The sequence below is a fragment of the Rhipicephalus microplus genome, chromosome 3 (assembly GCF_043290135.1).
Source record: "Rhipicephalus microplus isolate Deutch F79 chromosome 3, USDA_Rmic, whole genome shotgun sequence".
Taxonomy (NCBI): domain Eukaryota; kingdom Metazoa; phylum Arthropoda; class Arachnida; order Ixodida; family Ixodidae; genus Rhipicephalus; species Rhipicephalus microplus.
The window spans coordinates 249768081-249787045 of NC_134702.1; the positions used below are offsets into that span (position 1 = coordinate 249768081).

Genomic DNA, 18965 nt, shown 5'->3' on the forward strand with positions numbered 1-18965 from the left:
TCGCACACCATCGACACTATACTTCTGTACACGCCAGATCCGTCTGAGTGGGCGCCTATTTCTGCTACAGCCAAGCTTGCTGAAGAGTGTCGAGAGCTTGCAAGGACCTTTACAGCGCATGATCAAGAGTGGCAAAAAGGCATTCGCGCTGACACCAGCACTACTGCATCAACGTTCCTCCCTGAAGCGCTCGTCTGGCTCTCGATCCCTACCACATCATCTGGCCTATCTTCAAAACTATTGCCCAAATACGAAGGCCCCTACCGTGTCGTCGAACGCACTTCCCTTGTAAATTACTTGATCGAACCCATCGAAACATCTTCAGACATGCGCCGTCGAGGGCGCGACATTGTCAACGTGGAGCGCCTGAAAGCCTAGCACGACCCGCTCATCGTAACCAGCTGTTAGGTCGCCAGGCGGCTCCCTCTTCGTACCCGGGGTAGTTGTGGCGAAGCCTTCGAACAGTAGGTCGCCCTTTTTAGCAAAAAGAATAGCAGCTCGTGCAGAGAGTCGGTACCCGCATCGACTGTCGCCTTAAAGCATCATCGACAAGTGTCCGCCAATAAACGTCTCCACAATATATATATATACAATATATATATATATATATATATATATATATATATATATCATTGACAGCAGCACCATCACATCTACAATTAACCACAGCGCCTACTGTTGCTTATAAGTTGAAGGTTGCATGCAAAACGGTTATCACCAACGCCCTCTGTTGCTTATAAGTTGAAGGTTACAAGGAAAATTGTTCAGAAATGTCAGACAGATGAAGACGTGTTACGGACAGACGGGAGACGGTGGACATTGTGACGTCCTAATAAACTTCGCCCCCAAAACACCAAATCTACCCCACCAGACACATCCCATGCCTAGTGGTTGAATCGCTCTTCTGCCACGATTGCGTTGTTGCGATTTTTTCAAAGCGCTGAATATGCTCGTTCAACTTGTCTCTCCTCTCATCAAATGGCACTATAAGCTTTTGAGGGCATACTTTGTCTAAATGTTGGGGTACACTATATGATTTTGCACGTGCTGCCCCCTCAATGGTCACTACATGCAACTGCGATTTGTTCTCAAGTAAATCTTTCTGTCATTAGATCTTTATATGCAAGTTCATCTGCTGCCTTAGTGCGGTCCCTGGTGGCCTTGCCGCGTTCTTTTGTTGTTAGCGGGCTCCTGCTGTTCTTGTGAAGCCTCCTGTGCCTCGAGTCACTCTTCTCTCTATCTCGTCTTTTCCTCGTCATATAACTGCATGATAGCATCGCCAGACAAACCTGTGGCACGCCCCGCTGCGAATAAACAATTAATGTTCATTCCGCCACTGAACACGGCCACTGCAGGCAGGCGCTTATAGCATGTCCCAACCCAGACACCTTGGTTCATGCGCCTTTGAGGGGCAGACGGGTGGCTGTGAGCCCGGGTTTGTTGAAGATCGGCGTCGCTCGCGCTGAGCAGTCCCGGCCACTCATCGCACAGCAGGCCGGCTAGATAACTGCAGAGAGTGAGCAGACAACCGCTCACCGAACCTGCAACTGAGCCGCCTCTCGAGGCTTGGCAATACTAGGATGGGACCCAGTCTTCTCGGACAATCTACCCTCTTTTGCGCTGTGCCTGCCCCCTTTCTCCCCTGTGGGTGCCCGTTCAATACGACGTCCCCACGTGCATTACTTTTTGATCATCTCCAACCCTGTTGTAGTTCCCATTTCGTCGACTTCAGCTCTTCCTATTTATCTTTAATTGTTCTTGTTTGTCCTGGGAAAGACGCGAACACCGCTGGAACAGGCAACTGCGCCTTCATAGAGGAAAATCACTCTTACAAAGAACCTGACAACGCGTGCCAAGCACGTCAGGTTAACCTAAAACGTCCCCCGGTGTAAGCTTGAATGCACAGTCATATATAGGGCTACCGCCGCAAGAGACGATTTTTACCTCATTACAAGGAATTTATTGTGTTGCAAAGATAAGAACTATAATTGAGACTTGTGCCTTCCGCTGGGCAGCTTTGCAAGTCGTACTGACGAGCCGAACATTCATTGAGAAGCTCCATGACATATAGCTTCTCTTCCATAAAATGCAGTTGCTAGTTTCCACTTCGCTTGCGTCTGGCTCTACCTCGTGTTGCTCGTTATTGCTGCTTTTCTTCAAGTAACGTACTCGCCATATTAAATAAATATATTGACTATGTAGATATTATTCTAATTATGCAGAATGGGCAGCAATGAAGGCCCACATCTATACATTATGCCCACAACTCTAAACATTATGCCCACAACTATAAGTTTGATGAGAACCGTCGTTTATTATGAAAAGTTAGGCAAAAACGAGAACGCCCGTATAGGTGAAGCACTCCTGCAGTGCACAACTACAAGCGTCTTCTTGCAGGCCCACTTCCGTCTACATTGCCTTTTCAGCGATTCTCGTCAAAAAACCTAAGTACGGTTATTTTACGAAACTGTGAATTCATCGGCGTTCTGGTGGTAACACCGACACGCCTCTTACCCGGAGAGCACGACACGTGCGGAAAATCTGGTAAAAAAAGTCTTGCCTGGACAGCCAGGCCACACCATGAGAGCAAACTCGTAAGTGGGAGCCCTCGCCATTGACCATTGATCATTGATTATGTCACTACATTATCTATAATGAGTTAAAAACCTATGTATATGTGTGGACTATAGCAGGTATAACAATGCTCACGGGGATATGAAAGGGGTGGAAATGTACTATATCATGTCATTTTCATTTATTTCTTACCAGAGGAATGGGGTGCGCTGTTTTACAAATACACCGATGGACATTATGTTGGTGACGACCAAATTAGGCACTTCATCCAAAGTACCAGGATGCTCAAGAAACTGTTTGAAGACAAGGACGTTGGAAAAACTGGTCTGCAATACATGGTTGCCTGGAGCTTCTATAGACAGTTGGCGAAATTCACAGACCCAGACATATTGTATGGCTCTAAAAAAGCCGATGAATCTTGTTTCCTGCTCATCAAGAATGTAATGCGCTTGGCGATTCTCAGCCACTACTTTCAGATATGTACGTATATTCCGTGCATACTTTTCGCAAAGTCACCATAATCATTCAGCAACTGTGTTGAGATATTATCGAAGGTGCCACCTTTCTAAATATTTGCAGTCGTTGTCAGGTATCATAGCCGCAGCTTTAGGCAGATAAGGTGAAAGACCTGTGGTACTCCGAGTAACGTCGTTATGGGGTTGTGTGAAGGGCCGAATGGCATTCCAAGATGTGTGGACGCATGCGAGCTACACTAAAAGCTTTTGAACGAGCGTGCCGTTTAGGTGCCCTCAATGTCAATGTCAATGTTTCTTTATTAGCATCAGAAGTGTACATTGTGAGTAAGTATGCAGGAGGAGGTCCCAAGGTAGTAGACCGCAGGCGGGACCTCCTATGTTATTACAATGAAAAAGCTAAAATATGAATAACGAAAGAGCAAGTCACGGAACATTTCGAACTTTTTTTTCTACAAACAAAGCAAGATAACAAAACTTAACAAAATCTAGCAGTTATACGTTTAGTAGAGACTTTTTCAATTTTCTCTTAAAAACATGAATGTGCATTAAGTCTTTCACATCATGTGATAAAGAATTCCATAATGAAATAGAAGAAAAAACAATGCTCATTTTTCCATAATTATTGCGAACTATAGGTAATAACAGGTTATGGGCGACCGCGAATCTAGTATTATTAGAATTACACAACAAGGTAATAGGAAAGATGTCGATAGTGAGGGTACGCTGGAAAATTTTGAAAAACAAAACACAGACATTGTAAACGTACATTTGGGAGATCGGTAACACGTCAAGGTGGCGAAAAACCTCATATGATGGCGCTTGCCGTGAAGCGAAAATTATGAGTCGAATTGCTTGTTTTTGCAATACTTTAACTTTGCAATACCTTTAAATATTAGTACCTTTATTACTATTTTTGTGTGAGTCATAAGCTGTAGTCATGCGATGAACCACGTGGCACTATTTGGCACTATCGGTGAATGATGAATTGCTAGTGTGGCCGTTGACGTATATTAAAACAGTGAACCCGCAAAGTGACGAAGATACGTGCTGCAGTTGCCGCGAGTCGCACCGCAGTCCCAGCAAATTACATAAGCTGGTTAACTGCTGCAATTACTCATGGGTCTCTAGCAGCAGGCGTAGGAAGAGGCCGTATTGAATCGATACCAATGCTGCCCGACGATTTATTACGGCAATGGGAACGGTGGAAGCTGATTGATTGATATGTGGGGTTTAACGTCCCAAAACTACTATATGATTATGAGAGACGCCGTAGTGGAGGGCTCCGGAAATTTAGACCAACTGGGGTTCTTCAACGTGCACCCAAATCTGAGCACACGGGCCTACAACATTTCCGCCTCCATCGGAAATGCAGCCGCCGCAGCCGGGATTCGAACCCGCGCCCTGCCGGTCAGCAGCCGAGTACCTTAGCCACTAGACCACCGCGGCGGGGCGGAACGGTGGAAGCCAGCTGCATCTCCAGAAAAATGTTCCAGTATTTCTCAGTGTCTTTCACTGTGCTGAATACGTGGTTGGAGGACATCACCGCAAATTGAAGTATAGTTGAATTTCACAATGCTGTGCGCCAGTTCGGAAAATCAATGGATCAGAGAGAGCGTATTATTTATGTGTTCTAAATGTCCGTATTAGAAACAATTGTATGAAGGTCGATGAAAACAACAGTAAGGCAACAAATCTTGAGGGGCAGAATTTCTCACCTCTGCGAGAGCAGAAGTAGGCGTCCACAGTGGTACAACTCGCCAATATTGCCGCGACATTTTGGCCGCATATAAATGTCGTGCTCGCGACTGCATAGAAGACTCTGCGTGTCCTATAAAAGAGCCACGCAGCGACAATCATGGCACGAGCACCAAGCCGGGTTAATCTCGGACGCATCACGCACTCGTGTTGTTCTTGCGACAAAGAACTCGACAGTTGGATGATATCTTTAGCATTCGACTGATTCGGGCTTCGACAGTCCTAGTTAAGAGTAAGCAAACGTTTGCGCAACTACTACTCTGCGCATACTTCACTTTAATAACGCGGTAATACAAGGCTGACAAGAAAAAGACGGGACAAGCGCCGACTTCCTCCAGAAGTTTTATCGACAAGACTCTAATATATGCACGAGTGAAAAGTAAAAACACAGTAAAAAAAGATGCAAAATAAAGTGCATGTCTATTCTTTATCCTGTCCGCTGTCTGTTATTTTCGCGCTGTTAACCTTGAGTATGCCCAGCCAACTAGCCCACTCAGCCACTATAGTAGCCTGCGTGCCTCAGCATGATTACGTTATTGGTTTTGGTGTGAGGTATAGTTTGAAGCACCGCAGACACAAGACAGCGTAGCCAAACCTACCACTCAGTCGACTCGTGTAAGTGACGCCTGTACATCAGAGCGAAAGTTGCCGTCTTCAATAATTTGCAGACCTGAGTTTAGTTCGTTCCACCTCACATCAAGGAGAAATCAAAAGATGCCACCAGTATGAATAGTCAGGTAACACCGCACAAGTACTTATGAAACAGCCTCAGATGCCTCCAGTATTCCCTGGCGATGAAGGCGGGGGATACTGCTCTCTCGAGATCGGCGGGGTTCGATGTGTACGTCCGTGCGTCTGTCCGTCTGTCTGTCTGTATGAACGTCCATTGAGTGAGCACTTCAAGTACCACCATTTGCATCTTTTCATATAATATTTTAAAACAAGTGCTGTCATCTAGCGGACATTTCAAGAACTTAAATTTCCTGTTTCACATAGCCGAGAGAGATGGTTACTAGAGAGGACGATCGGGTGACGCCAAGAAGCTTCTTTTCATCGTTTATTGATTATATACAAGTCTAGCCATCTAGCGGACATTTCAAGAGGCATCTTTTTGTCACATAATGGATGGATGGATGAGTGAATATATCCAGCTGTGCCCTTGAGAACGGGCAGTGGCTCACGTCACCTAGCCACAAAGTAAACTATCACTGTGTGTTTAGCATTAAATTTCACTCGCACCGCAATTGTAGTCACCAATCAGTTAGCCTCCTCTTAGTTGTTTCTACCCGTTTAAAGTCTATTTTGCCTTCACTGTCCCTGAATGCTCTGAAACATTTTGCGCCATTATCTTTGACTAAAGGGTGGAGCCTTTTCCAGAACACTATGAAATCTTTAGCCGATTCCTCCTCCACTCCGCATGCACTACATACCGTGTCTATGCGTTTCTATTTTGCTCGGTACATCGTGGTCATTAATACTCCCGTTCTAACCTCGAAGAGCAGAGAACTACTCAGAGAATTATCTTACATCTTTTCCCTTGCAATTTCCTGCTTTAAAGTTCGAAAGGTCTCAAGGGATGGTTTCGTAAGCATTTCCATCTTCCACAAGTCCCTCTCTATTTCCTTCACCTTCTTCTTAACCAATGTTTTCTTTTTGCTTGGTATTCTGCTGTTGTCTAAATACTTTCTTGACAATTTTTGAGTTCGTTTCCTTCAATTATTATCGACATTTTTTGTGTACAAGTAGCTCAACACTTTCCTATCCCAACGCTCCTCTCCCATTTTTCTCAATCACCCCCCAAATTTTATCTTGCTGCTAGATTTTCTGCACTCAAACGATGTTCATTTCATGTCTCCCTGTTCCCCCTGATTGGGGGTATTCCCGTTTTCCCCAGAAGCAAATCTACCTATGCCACGTTGTTTTATTTCCGATCTTGCTTGAACTTCTGATTTCATTCACAATACCACACTGCCGAACCTCAAACCCGGGACCATGCACCTTTCCAAATCCCTCTAACGTTTTCATACCTACAGTAGTTCCACAGTACCCTATTTTTCATTACAGCTGCATTCCTAGTGCCCTTAGTCATTACGTAGCTTTCATGCTCCTTCAGATTCTCAGCCCCGTTATTTATCTATGCGCCCAAGTATTTGTATTTATCCAATATGTCTAGCGTGACTTCCTGTATGTTATGTTCATGGCTTTTGTTATCATCAAAAATTAAGATTGCCAGTTTTTCTCTGCTGAACTTCAAATTTTACCAATTTTCCTCATTTCCACAGATTTCTATAAATCCCTGCAGATCTCCCTTGTTGTCGGCGATTATATCTATTTTGTCACGCGCCACAAAAGGTCTTCAACTCGGAAGAACTGAGCCGGCGGGGAGCCACACCGAAAACTGGCAAGATGGCTGCTTCAATAAGCAACAACAACTAGCCAGAGGGCGCGCTGTCCCAGAACATCCTCTTCCATTCTATCGCACAGCCATGGCTTCCGCTTGCCATACCTAGCGGCCAAGTCGCAATATTCCTCCTCTGAAAAAAATCAGAATCTCTCTAATGCTCGGAAAGTAAAAAGGCAAATTCGGGGCAAACCAACAAAAATACACGCATAAAAAAGAAAAAAATACAGCATTTAGGTTCATGCGCAGTCGCACTACCGCGTGAAGTACGGCTTCATTCGCACGACGTGCACAATCTCCGAGGAGTGCCTTCGCTGCCGCGGCGAGAAGGCGCCGTCAGGGACTACCTCATAATTCATATCGCTCACGCGTCGCAACACTTTTTGCGGTCCGAAGCAGCAGCTGAGTAGTTTTTCTGACAATCTTTGGTGTCGGACGGGAGTCCACACCTAAACTTGATCACCTGGATGGTAATAAACTTGTCAAGGGCGAGCGTTGTAGCGGCATGCGTCTGTACTCTACTGGTGCGTAATGTGTAGGCGAGCTAACTGGCGTGCTTTTCGGTGTACTGGGTAAGCTGCACAGCGTCAGGAGTGATCAAAGCATCGCAGTTGTGTGGAAGCATCACATCCAGCATGGTCTGGACGTCACGTCCATAGACAAGATGGATAGGCGTGAATAGAGTAGTTTCCTGGACGGCAGTATTGCACGCGAATTTGACGTACGGTAGCACCTGATCCCAGGTTTTATGCTGGACATCTACGTACAAGAATAACATGTCAGCGATGGTATGTTGAGTCGCTCCGCTTTGTGAAGCCGTTGCCCTGCGGATAATATGCCATTGTCTTGTGATGGTTCGTGTAGCTGAGCTTGAATACGTCATGAATGAGCTGGGCCATGAATGCTGTTCCTCTGTCTGTGATCACGCACCACGGGGCACCATGTCGAAGAACGATCTGGTCCATCAAGAATTACGCGACGTCGGAACCCGTACCGCGCTGTGGTGCCTTAGGTTTGGCGTACTTCGTCAAATAGTCGGTGGCTACTACGATCTACTTGTTGTTGGCAGTTGATAGCAGAAAAGGCCCCAGTAAATCCATTGCTATTTGATCAAATGGCAATCTAGGTGGTTTTATTGATTGAAGAAGCCCCGCGGGCTTCAGTGGCAGGGATCTGCAGCGTTCACATTCTCAGCAGATTTTCACGTATCACTTAACGGATGCAAAAAGCCTAGGGCAGTAGTACGCTTGTCGAACTCGAGCGAGAGTTCCAGAGGAACCTAAGTGACCAGATGTGGGCTCATCGTGGCGGGCGAGAACAATGTCGTCACGAATGTCACTTGGCACAACTGGAAGATAGTTTTTCTCATTATCGTTGGAGTTGTTCCCATACAGGACCCCATCTCGCAGACGGAACGACGACAGACGTAAAAAATACATCGAGGTATCGAAGAGCTGTGTTCTACAAGGTTTTCAATCACTGTGCAAGTTTCGTCGTCGATGTCGTCGTACGATCAGATCTGTTGTAGTAAGGGCCCCAAGAAAACCACTGTAATCCTCGGTGTCGTGGCCACAAACTTCGACAGGTACACGGGACAACGAATCAGCATCTTTGTGCTTGCCACCCGATTTGTAAGCGATTATGAAATCGTATTCCTACACACGAAGAATCCATCGTGTCAGTCGTCCCAACGCGTCCCGTATGTTGGCTAATCAGCACAACGAATAATAGTCGGTCACTACCTTGAAGTGGCGTCCGTAAAGGTAAGGCCTAAATTTCATCGTAGCCCATACAACAGCAAAGCACTCTCTCTGTGACGTGGGGTAGTTGACCTCGGTGCGGTTAAGAGTACGGCTAGAGCACGCCATCACTCGCTCTTTGCCCTCTTGTTGTTGGAGGAGGACAGCACTAAGACCCACGTTCCTGACGTCAGTATGAATTTTCGTAACAGCGTCTTAATGAAAGGGAGCGAAGACTCGTAGTTGTGTTTGCAAACACTCAAATAGTTCAAAGAAAGCTGCGTCCTGCTGTTCTCCTACACAAATGGAACATCATCACAAGTGAGTCGAGTGAGCTGTTCACCAATCCTAGAAAAATTGGCTCTATAGCGGCGATAGTACGCGCCGAGCCTTAGAAAGCGACGTACTGCCTTTTTATCACGTGGAACAGGAAACCAAGCCACGGCAGCACTTTTGTCAGAGCCTGGTCGAATACCATCCGCACTGACAACATGGCCGAGAAGCTTAAGTTCCTTGTAACCAAAGTGGCATTTTTCTGGCTTCAGTGTCAGGTTAGCAGAGCGGAGCGCTTCCAGCACATTTTGCAGAGGCTTCCGGTGCTCCTCAAAAGTCGCTGAAAGCACAACATCATCCAGATAAACTAGGTATATGTTCCACTTTAGACGGGTAAGAACAGTGTCTATTATTCTGTGGAATGTGGCAGGTGCAGAACAGAGGTTGGAGGAAAGCACTTTCTATTCATTGGGCAAAGCGGTGTAACAAAGGCGGCTTTTTCATGATCTCGTTCATCAACTTTGATCAGCGAGTAGTCACTTTTCAAGCCTAAGGATGCAAAATAATTGGCCCGCCACAGTCTGCCGAGGAAATCGTCGATGCGGGGCAGCGAATAGACATCTTCTTTAGTCACGCTGTTAAGTGTCCTGTAGTCCACGCAGAAGCGCAGTGATCCATATTTTTTCTTCAGGAGCATGACGGGAGATGACCAGGCACTCTAAGAAAGTTTAATTACGTCACCGTGCTACATGTCTTCAACTTGAGCATTTATCACGTCACGTTTCTTTGCCGAAATGCAGTAAGGGTGTTGTTTTATGGGCGAGGCGTCAGTTTACGTAAATATTTGGTGTTTGGGTATCGGTATCTCATGAACCTTTGAGGTGGACGCGAAGCACTCTTTAAATTGATATGGCAGTTCACGTAGCTTGGTCTGTTGTTCCGAGAGCATCGAGTTGACATCAACCTTGCTAGAAGTGAAGTCACGTCTCTTGGCGTCAGTCGAAGCCTGTCGTCGGCTGATGTAGATGTGAAGCATTTAGAAACATCTGCAATAGGGTAGGCGAAAGTGATGTGGTGTCACAAAACACGTTTCGCTACTCGCTACTGAAATAATTCGCAAGGAAGGCAGAGTATCCGTCATAAAGCGTGACGAGGCTGCGTGCAGCGCAAACACCTAGCGCGAACAAAAGTGCCAAGTTGCCTTCGGTGATGACGTCACCATCCCGTAACTTGTCGGACACCACATCAACTAGGACGCTTGAACGCGGAGGCAACGTGATGCTGTCGGCAGAAACGCAAAACTTGCTGTCACGGATGTCATCAGATTTGTCGGGGGATCCAGCTGCCAAAAACGTCACAGTACGCTCTCGTACATTGATAATAGTTCCATGCTCCTGCAACAAGTCGACTCTCAGGATTAGGTCTCGGGAAGATTCATAAAGTATGAGGCAGCTGGCAAGAAATGTACGGCCTCGAATGCTCGCTCTGAGAGTGCACATGCCCATTGGGGTGACTACGTGCCCACCAGCAGTACAAGTTTGTGCTTCGTACCAAGGCGTCACAACTTTATATATGTGCGCTGCTAGTTGTCAGCTCATGAACAAATAGTCCACACCTGTGTACAATAATGCACTAACGTCGTGGTGACCGTCGACTACCACATGTATATTCAAAGAAAATCTGCTTCTGGCTTTCGTCGCTGCCTTCGAAGAATCACTCCGGGTCCGCGCTTGAGTCGGTGGGAAGCCTTGCTGGCGTCGAGTGTTAGTTCCTTGCTGCCGAAGGTCGCTGTCGTTAGTTTTCCCGCCTTGGGCTAGGCGAGCGCGCCGGAGACGCCTTTGGGAGGCTCCGAAAATTTGTAGAAGATCGCCTTTGGGATGGGGACCGCGACTGCCGCCGCAGTGGCATGCGCTGTTGTGAAAGGTAATCTTCAATAGCTTATGGTCTTTCGTCGAATCTCGGTCGTCGCCAGTCGACGGCAAAACCCTGTAGTACGAGGCGGTGATACGGACATTCCCGGTACACATGTCTAGCTTCACCATAGTGATAACGCAGTGGTCGTCTGTCTGGTGTGCGCCCTAAGTCGGATTTTCCGGGAAGCGGCTGGCGATTTTCCAAGTTCTGAATTAGCTACAGCGCAAAACATGCATCCTGAGGCATAGGATTAACGAAGCATGGGGAAGCAGGAATATATCGACTGACAGCTTCTGCGTGTGATCGACAATGTGGCTCCGTCGGGACAAGCGGGACATTACTGGAAGGTAACACTTGGAGGTGACACGCTCAGGAAGTAGGCCTGTCGTTCTTCGTTTCTGACGAGGCTGCAAATAGACCCTGCAGTTGGTTGGGACTGGCACTGAATTTTTTGTAGTTCGTCACGCACTACCAATTGAATGAAGTCGCAGAGAGACTCAATGTTGATGCGGCTTCCTGCACCTCCAATCTGACCTACTGACGAAGCGACACTCACTTGCCGGTCGTACACTGTAGAGGGCTGCCGCAGCACTTGTTCCATGGTTGTGGCTTCGGTCGAAAACTCCGCCACGGCCTTTGGGGGACAGTGAACGAGGCCAGTGAAAAGCTGCTCTTTCACTCCTCGCATTAAAATATGGACTTCTTTTCTTCCCCCATGTCAGGGTCGGCTCGATGAAAGAGGCTCGCCATGTCCTCGACGTACATCATGACACTTTTGTTCGGCATTTGGAAGCACGACTCAATCACTTGCTCGGCTCGTTCACGGCGATCGGGATTGGCCCAACTTCCCAGCAAGTATTTACGAAAGACACTCCACGAGAAAAAAAGCTCATGGTTTTCGTACCAAGTACGAGCGCCGTCATTCTAGCTGAAATACACGTTCCTCTACTTGTCGAAGTCTGTCCAACCATTGGTGTCGGAGACCCGTTCAAACGGGGCCAGCTAGTCTTCGAAATCCTCCAAGACAGAATTGTGGAACGTCTTCAGCACACATGGCGTCCACGGTGTCGGAGGCGTGACCGCAGCGCTTTCCAGTGCGTTGGAGGCTGCAGCGCCTTCCCTAGCGTTCGGGGGTGTTACAGACGTCAACTCGGGAAGAGCTGCACGCTCAGGAAGTAGTCCTCAGAGTTTTCAGCTTGGGCAGTGAACAGGTGTTGTCACTGCAGGTACAGAGCTACCTGGAGGCGTTTGGAACATCAGCTGGGGGTTACCCAGCAGCTCCACCAGTTGTCGCGTGCTACAAAAGGTCTTCAACTCGGAAGAAGTGAGCCGGCCGGGAGACGCACGGAAAACTGGCAAGATGGCTGCTTCAATAATCAACAACTAGCCAGGGTGCGGACTGCCCTGGAACATAGTCTTCCATTTCAGCAGGCAGGTATGATTTACGCTCACCTGCACCTAGTGGCCAAGTGCCAATTCCATCTGCATTTATTAATGCTGGTAATGACAGTTCAATGTGTTTTTCTTGCTTGCTAAGTTGGAGGTTGAATTCGAGTGGACTCTCCTCTAATTTAGCTTCTAGTTCCTGGAGATATACCATAACAAAGGTGACGAGGGACATCCCTGTCGCAGCTCACGCTAATTCTCAATAGGCTCAAAAACCTGTTCTTCCAATTTGATAACTACCATATGTTACTTTGATAGATATCCTTCAGAAGATTAGTTATTCCATCTTCTACATCTAGTGTGCCCAGTATTTCCCAGAGGTCTCCTTGAATCACACTATCGTAAGCTCCCTTGATAACTAGAAATGCCCGCCACAGGGGCATGTGTTCTTTTTCCGCTGCTTCGATACACTGCATCAATGAATCCATTTTGTAATTATTCCAGCACCCTCTCAATCTTTACCATGTCTGTAGTTTTTACTATCTGCATCACCAGAGTGTAAACTAGTGATGTCACTGTTAGACGGTGGTAGTTGTTTATATCGGCTTTGTACCCTTTCCTTTATTGATCATGCTCATTCACTGGGAGCTTCGCCATTCATTATTTCTTTGCTCGCTGCCTCTTTTAGGGTTTGATTAGAGCTTAGTCCTAATTTCTTTTTTAGTATGATTGCAATACCATCAGGGCCTGTTGATGGGCGATTAGCAACTCTTTTTGCTGGCCTTTCCCACTCTCGTGGTCCCAGTGGAGCCTCTGAGCTAATTGATTTATCCTCATCTGGTACGGTGCTTTCTTGATGTTTAAATGTTTGTGTCATCATTGTTTTTATATATTCCATTGCCTATCCCCTTCTAGTTTGACCTCTTGAACTCTATTTATAAACATCTGTTTCATACTTGTCTTATTAATAAGAGATTTGAGATTGTTCCGAAAGTTTGCAGCTTCCTTTCTATCCTCTTTGTTTACTTCCACCATCCACTGGGTCTCCTATTTCTTTCATTTTTTCACTGATCAAGTCAGACGCTTTACTTCTGCAGCTCAAACAGTCATCCCATTTTCTTTTGACATCATGTTCCGGTTCACCCCTCTGTTTAGCCTACCTGTGTTCCCTGGGGACTTCCTGACGTCTTACCACGGCTCCCTCAACTTCCTTATCCCGCGAGCTCTTGTGTTTGTGTCTGCTTTTTTCAGTTGATTTGACTCGTACCTTAGGAAGCTCCAACTCCAACACTTGATTCAGATTTGTGTACGTCCAATTTGTTTTGGTATCCTCAGTGATTATTTTCCTGATCTTTTTAGTTATTCTTTATTTGTCTTTCTGAATATATATTACCGTGTGGTTGGTCGTACCGCCACCTTTCCAAATAGATTTCTTTTCCAAAACTTATCTTGATACATATGTGATCACTACCTAGGGTTCTGGATTCATATTCATCTATGTTCAACCCCCTTAGCCGATAATAGATCTTTGGTTACATTATTGCGCAATCTATCGTTGACTGCAACCTTCCCAACTCCCATGTTATCTGCCCTTCGCATTCTCGGTGCTGTGGCAAATGAATGAATCATGCTTTTCACACATATTCATTAGCGTTCTGGCTGTTGGGTCAGTATATTCATCCATATCTTCTATGTGAGCATTCATATTTCCCAATATGAATACTTCGCGCTCTTCTCTCAGTTCGTCAATGTCATTTCCTATGCACTGCACCAATTGTTGCTTTTCCTCTCTGGCTTTTGCCTATGTCCACAAGTACACAAAACCAATTGCCCTTCCACTTTCCCTTTTAGCCATAAACGTTACTTGTACTCCTGCATGACCATTTGCAAGTCTTTACTTTTACAAATGAATGCCCCAATACCAACCCCTTTATTCTGCCTCATGTTCTACTACAATATTCGCACGTGTAGTCCGGATTGTTAGTAGGTTGCTCCATGTCCCTATGATGCGTTTCTACAAAAGCATATACCATCAGCCTCTCCTCCCTTAGCTGTTCTATCTCTTCCCACTTCAGCCTATTTCTGCCACCCTGCATGTTAGTATACCCTACGTCTGAATTGGCTTGGCCCTCGTAGCTACGTTGATTTCTGCCCCGACCTCTACGTGTGCTAAATATTGATGAAACTTTGGAATTGTATCTGTCTATACCACCTGTCAAAGACTCTTCCTGGTTGTTTTTCTCGTTACTAGCTATACTGCCTCCTGAAAGGCTCATGTGCCTCCCAAAAAAGCTATTGCGTGTCCTGAAAATCGCCAACCCACCTCATGATGTAGCCTCCCATTGAAGTGAATTCTATATCGTTAAAAACCACCCCTCTTTGCACTTCTCTGCTTATTTCCACCACTTCAAAGACTCTCTCGACTCATATGCCATATCTCTTTGTTTGCGTTGACAACCGCTCTTGGCGGGTCGGCGTCATGCACCGGTATCTCCGGTATTGTGCATATCTCTACCTGTACATAAGGGGAAATGTTGCGCGTGTCTTCGACCTTCTTCGCCTGTGTGGTCGCTAGTCCTGCCGTATCATCATTCAGGACATCGTTGAAACCACCTGCAATTATCAAGATGTTTCATCCATCAGCTGTAGTTTTGAGTTTGGCGCTCACTTGTCTCATGACTGCTTCCAGCTTGCGTCCTGGGAACGTTCCTACTGCAACCCTCTTGTCGCCTCTTACCCTCTCTCTGATTGCTTGCGTGCATCTACTTAAGTTCGAGTCCCCAGCGATTATCACGTGCTGTGACTTTTCAGCTGGAGCGTCCTGCACCTAGGGGTTACTTGCACCTGTGACGCCGGCTGCTTTGTCCCCTCCCAGCCCTTCACTACTTCGCTGAAGCTTGGTCTTGGGACCATTGAATCGGCTTAACCTGTTTTTTCAAACTTGCTTGCTTTTTCTTCTCCACCGTTCCGGTTGCCGGTGTCTTACCATTCTCTCCATCGGTCGCTCCTTTGATCACCTTCACTAGTGCTTCCACTGAGGACTTGAGCCTCTCTTCCATAGCCCTCGTTGTATCTTGCTCAGTCGCCAATGTAGTCTCCAGCTCGGTGATTCTCATCCGCAGCTCACTCTGGGCAACCATCATTTTTATTTTTTCCTCGACCTCACGTTGCCTACACTTGGCGTCCGCCTTTTCTCTATTCGCGTCTGCATTTGGGTTCATTTTCAAACCCACCCCGCATCCTGAACAATTACAGCTTTTTAACTTATGTCTTTTTGACACCAATTGTTGCCCCGCCGCGGTGGTCTAGTGGCTAAGGTACACGGCTGCTGACCCGCAGGTCGCGGGTTCGATTCCCGGCTGCGGCGGCTGCATTTCCGATGGAGGCGGAAATGTTGTAGGCCCGTGTGCTCAGATTTGGGCACACGTTAAAGAACCCCAGGTGGTCGAAATTTCCGGAGCCCTCCACTACGGCGTCTCTCATAATCATATGGTGGTTTTGGGACGTTAAACCCCACAAATCAATCAATCACCAATGGCGCTTATGTATTGTCCCACTCAATAATTACGAAACACGGCCTATGACAAACCCTGCGCTGCGAAAAAGAAAGTCTAAGCTCCAGTAGAAAAAATTGCGTGTTCGGTGTACGTGCACCTCCCTCACGGGGTAGCAAGAGAAAAGAAACACAAACACACACACACACATACTAGTAAATACCTGGTGACTGGCTCCCAAAAACCGTACATTGTAATAAGTGTTACAGAGATTTAAATTGCTGTTTAAATAAATAAAAAAGCAAACTCAAAAATGCAAAACCACTTATCTGCGCAGCCGATCGGGAGTGCTTAAAAAACACATTCATCCACCGTGCCAGTCCAAACTGAGCAAAAGATTACATTCAATTGACACCACCTAGCAGACATTTCAAGAACTAAACTCTTCTGTGCACAGCCGCCTAGATCGGGCACACGCGGGGATGTTTCTCCGGCCTTTTCATTCGGCGCGCGCCCCATTGAAAAAATGTAATCGCAGAAGTTCTGCCACGCGCCGCGACGCGTCGCCTTTCTTCTACTCCTCTGCAGATGACACCGCGGGGGCACCGCGCCGTAGACATGTTTACAGAAATGCACATTGGACGTCGTTCACGTGGTGACTAGAATAAAGGAACGCTAATATGTATTCTTAGTCGGGCTTGACACAGTGAGTGTTTTTCTCTGTGACATGCTATGATAGAGACATAGCCAAGCAGCGTGAGGGGACTGCACGTGGCGCAGCTCTTTCGCAAATTTCGCCTCCATGACCCAGTAATAAGCTGCCTGACTACGTGATTTGCCACACTTTTTATTCTTTGTTTTAGCAACCGTTTCCCCCACTGCCGCCTGAATCGGTGCGTGTCAATTTAAGTTGTCTTGTTCTGCAAGAAATGCATTTCGTAGTTGTCCACCCTTCATATATAGCTATGCTGCGCAGACCAGCTCTGCCATCACAGTACCACTTGCTGAAAAACTAACACGTAGTGCTGTTAATGCTGCAGTCGTTTTCCCCTGCAGGATGATCAGCGAAGGTTTGTTGTGGGCACAACACTTAGAATTTCCGAGCTCCCACGGCACAACATTGTTGCAAATATGTCTTTCTCATCTAAGCGCAAGCTGCATTTAGGCGACTATGAACGGAAAAATGATGGGTGATATTAGTCACTTGTGAATTATAGGGTGCCAGGGATCGGTCACCCGTTACCAAAGTACTTTCATTCAGTTAGGTTAATTTTGTTGTTTCAAAGCACGACGTCAATAAAGAGCTTGTTTCGCAGAAAGTATGTCATCGGCGTCTGCGTGTGAGGAGAAAAGCTCCGTTGGCCGTGAGCGAAAGTTTGAGGTAGATGCAATGCAGATGGTGTTTGCACTTCGGCTTTCCTTACCGTAAAGTGTAGGCCTCAGCCGAGAAGCGAAGGCTTCGTGCTAGCGGTTGGGGAGGCGATTGTGTGTGTTTTTCTGTGCGTGAGTGCGCATGTGTATGTGCGTATGTGTGTACGGGTCATTTTTGCGGGGTCTAGAGCGCACGCGCCATGTGTGTGTGTTCTTCCATGCGTGAGCATGCGCGAATATGTGTGTATGTGAGGGGGCGCACTAGTCTGCCTGTGTGGGCGCACTTCTGTGTGTGGTCGAGTGCGTAAGTGTGTGTGCGTTTTTTTGTGCGTGAGTGCATGCAAATGTGTGTGTTTGTGTGCTCTTTCGTGCATGTGTGTCCGATTGTGCGTGCATGTGGGCGCGCCCTCGTCGGTCTGTGTGTGGCGCTCACGCGTGTGTGTTCTTTTGTGCATGCGAATGTGTACCTGTGTGTGCTCTTTTGTGTGTAAGTGTGTGTGAACGTGTGTGTATGTGAGCACGCTGTGTGTGTGTGTTCATTTGCGCGTGTATTTGTGTGTCTTTTGTTGTGTCACTGCATTTTTCCACGCCTGAAAGAAACCCTGCCTTTTACGTGTACTTCAAACGCTAAGCTCGTCTGTGTCTGTATGCAAATTAACGCTTGTTGCACTCAGCCATTACTTTCCACAGAGTTACGAGACGCGGGCCAAACCACACTGCTTCGAATAGGAGCACATTTGCAGCAAGCTCCAATCCCGTACCTTTCCCTTCATTGCCAAAAAATATTTTCGGCGAGTAAAGCAGTTAAGCTTGCGCATTGAAGGCCTCAGTACCCCAAGGTATGGCTGCCAACATCGGCGATACAGCTCAGCTTTCCTTCGAATTGTTTCCCTCTTCTGGAAGCGCTCAACAAAAAAAATTATTAAATCAGTTGGGTGAGTCCTCTCTACTGTGTACTTTCTTCTCATGTGCTGCACAGAAGGGAACCAAAATTTTCTTGAAAATCGGCTCACGGATGTGTTCGTGTCAATCACTATCAAGACAGCAGCTGGTGCACGAAGGAAAAGAAAAAATATAGCGCCATCCGCCATCAATTCTGCTATTTGTTTTATTTGACGTAGTTGGGGGGTGAAGAAAGATAAGCAGCTTACCAGCGGTCTGCGGTTTCTATAAAGCGACATCTTCAAGCACCGCAAACCATCCTGCACAGACAGCAAAGGAGAGGTAGTAGGCGCGCGCCGCCATGCGGCGAACGGAGCGGCCACGCCCCCTTTTGCAATTGCGCCCTTTCCGTTCGAATAAGACGGCTGGAAGAACACCGCTGCGCGTGCCCGATCTAGGCGGCCACGCTCTTTGGCACATAACCAAGAAAAGTGGCTACTACCGTGGATGATCGAATGACGCCTTCAAGAACTTCACCCTAAAAAGGCAGGTCATATAACCCGGAGTAAAGAAAGAGCGGCTCGCTGTTCTCGTCCAGAACACTCCACACACAGTTGCCGAGTTTCATTTGGAAGCTATAGCCATCGAAGAAACACTAGAACAGTGGGCTCGGCACGGGAGATAAATCTTCACATACCTT

The 18965-nt window shown here is 46.9% G+C and overlaps 1 protein-coding gene across 1 annotated transcript in view; it reads left to right on the forward strand.

Moving 5' to 3' along the window:
- LOC142803186 (neprilysin-1-like) overlaps nt 1–18965 on the forward strand; it is a 163739-nt gene that overhangs the window by 101451 nt on the left and 43323 nt on the right. The window contains exon 8 of the mRNA XM_075888280.1: nt 2770–3054. Within this exon, the coding sequence (XP_075744395.1) occupies nt 2770–3054 (285 nt within the window). The remainder of the gene's footprint in view (nt 1–2769; nt 3055–18965) is intronic.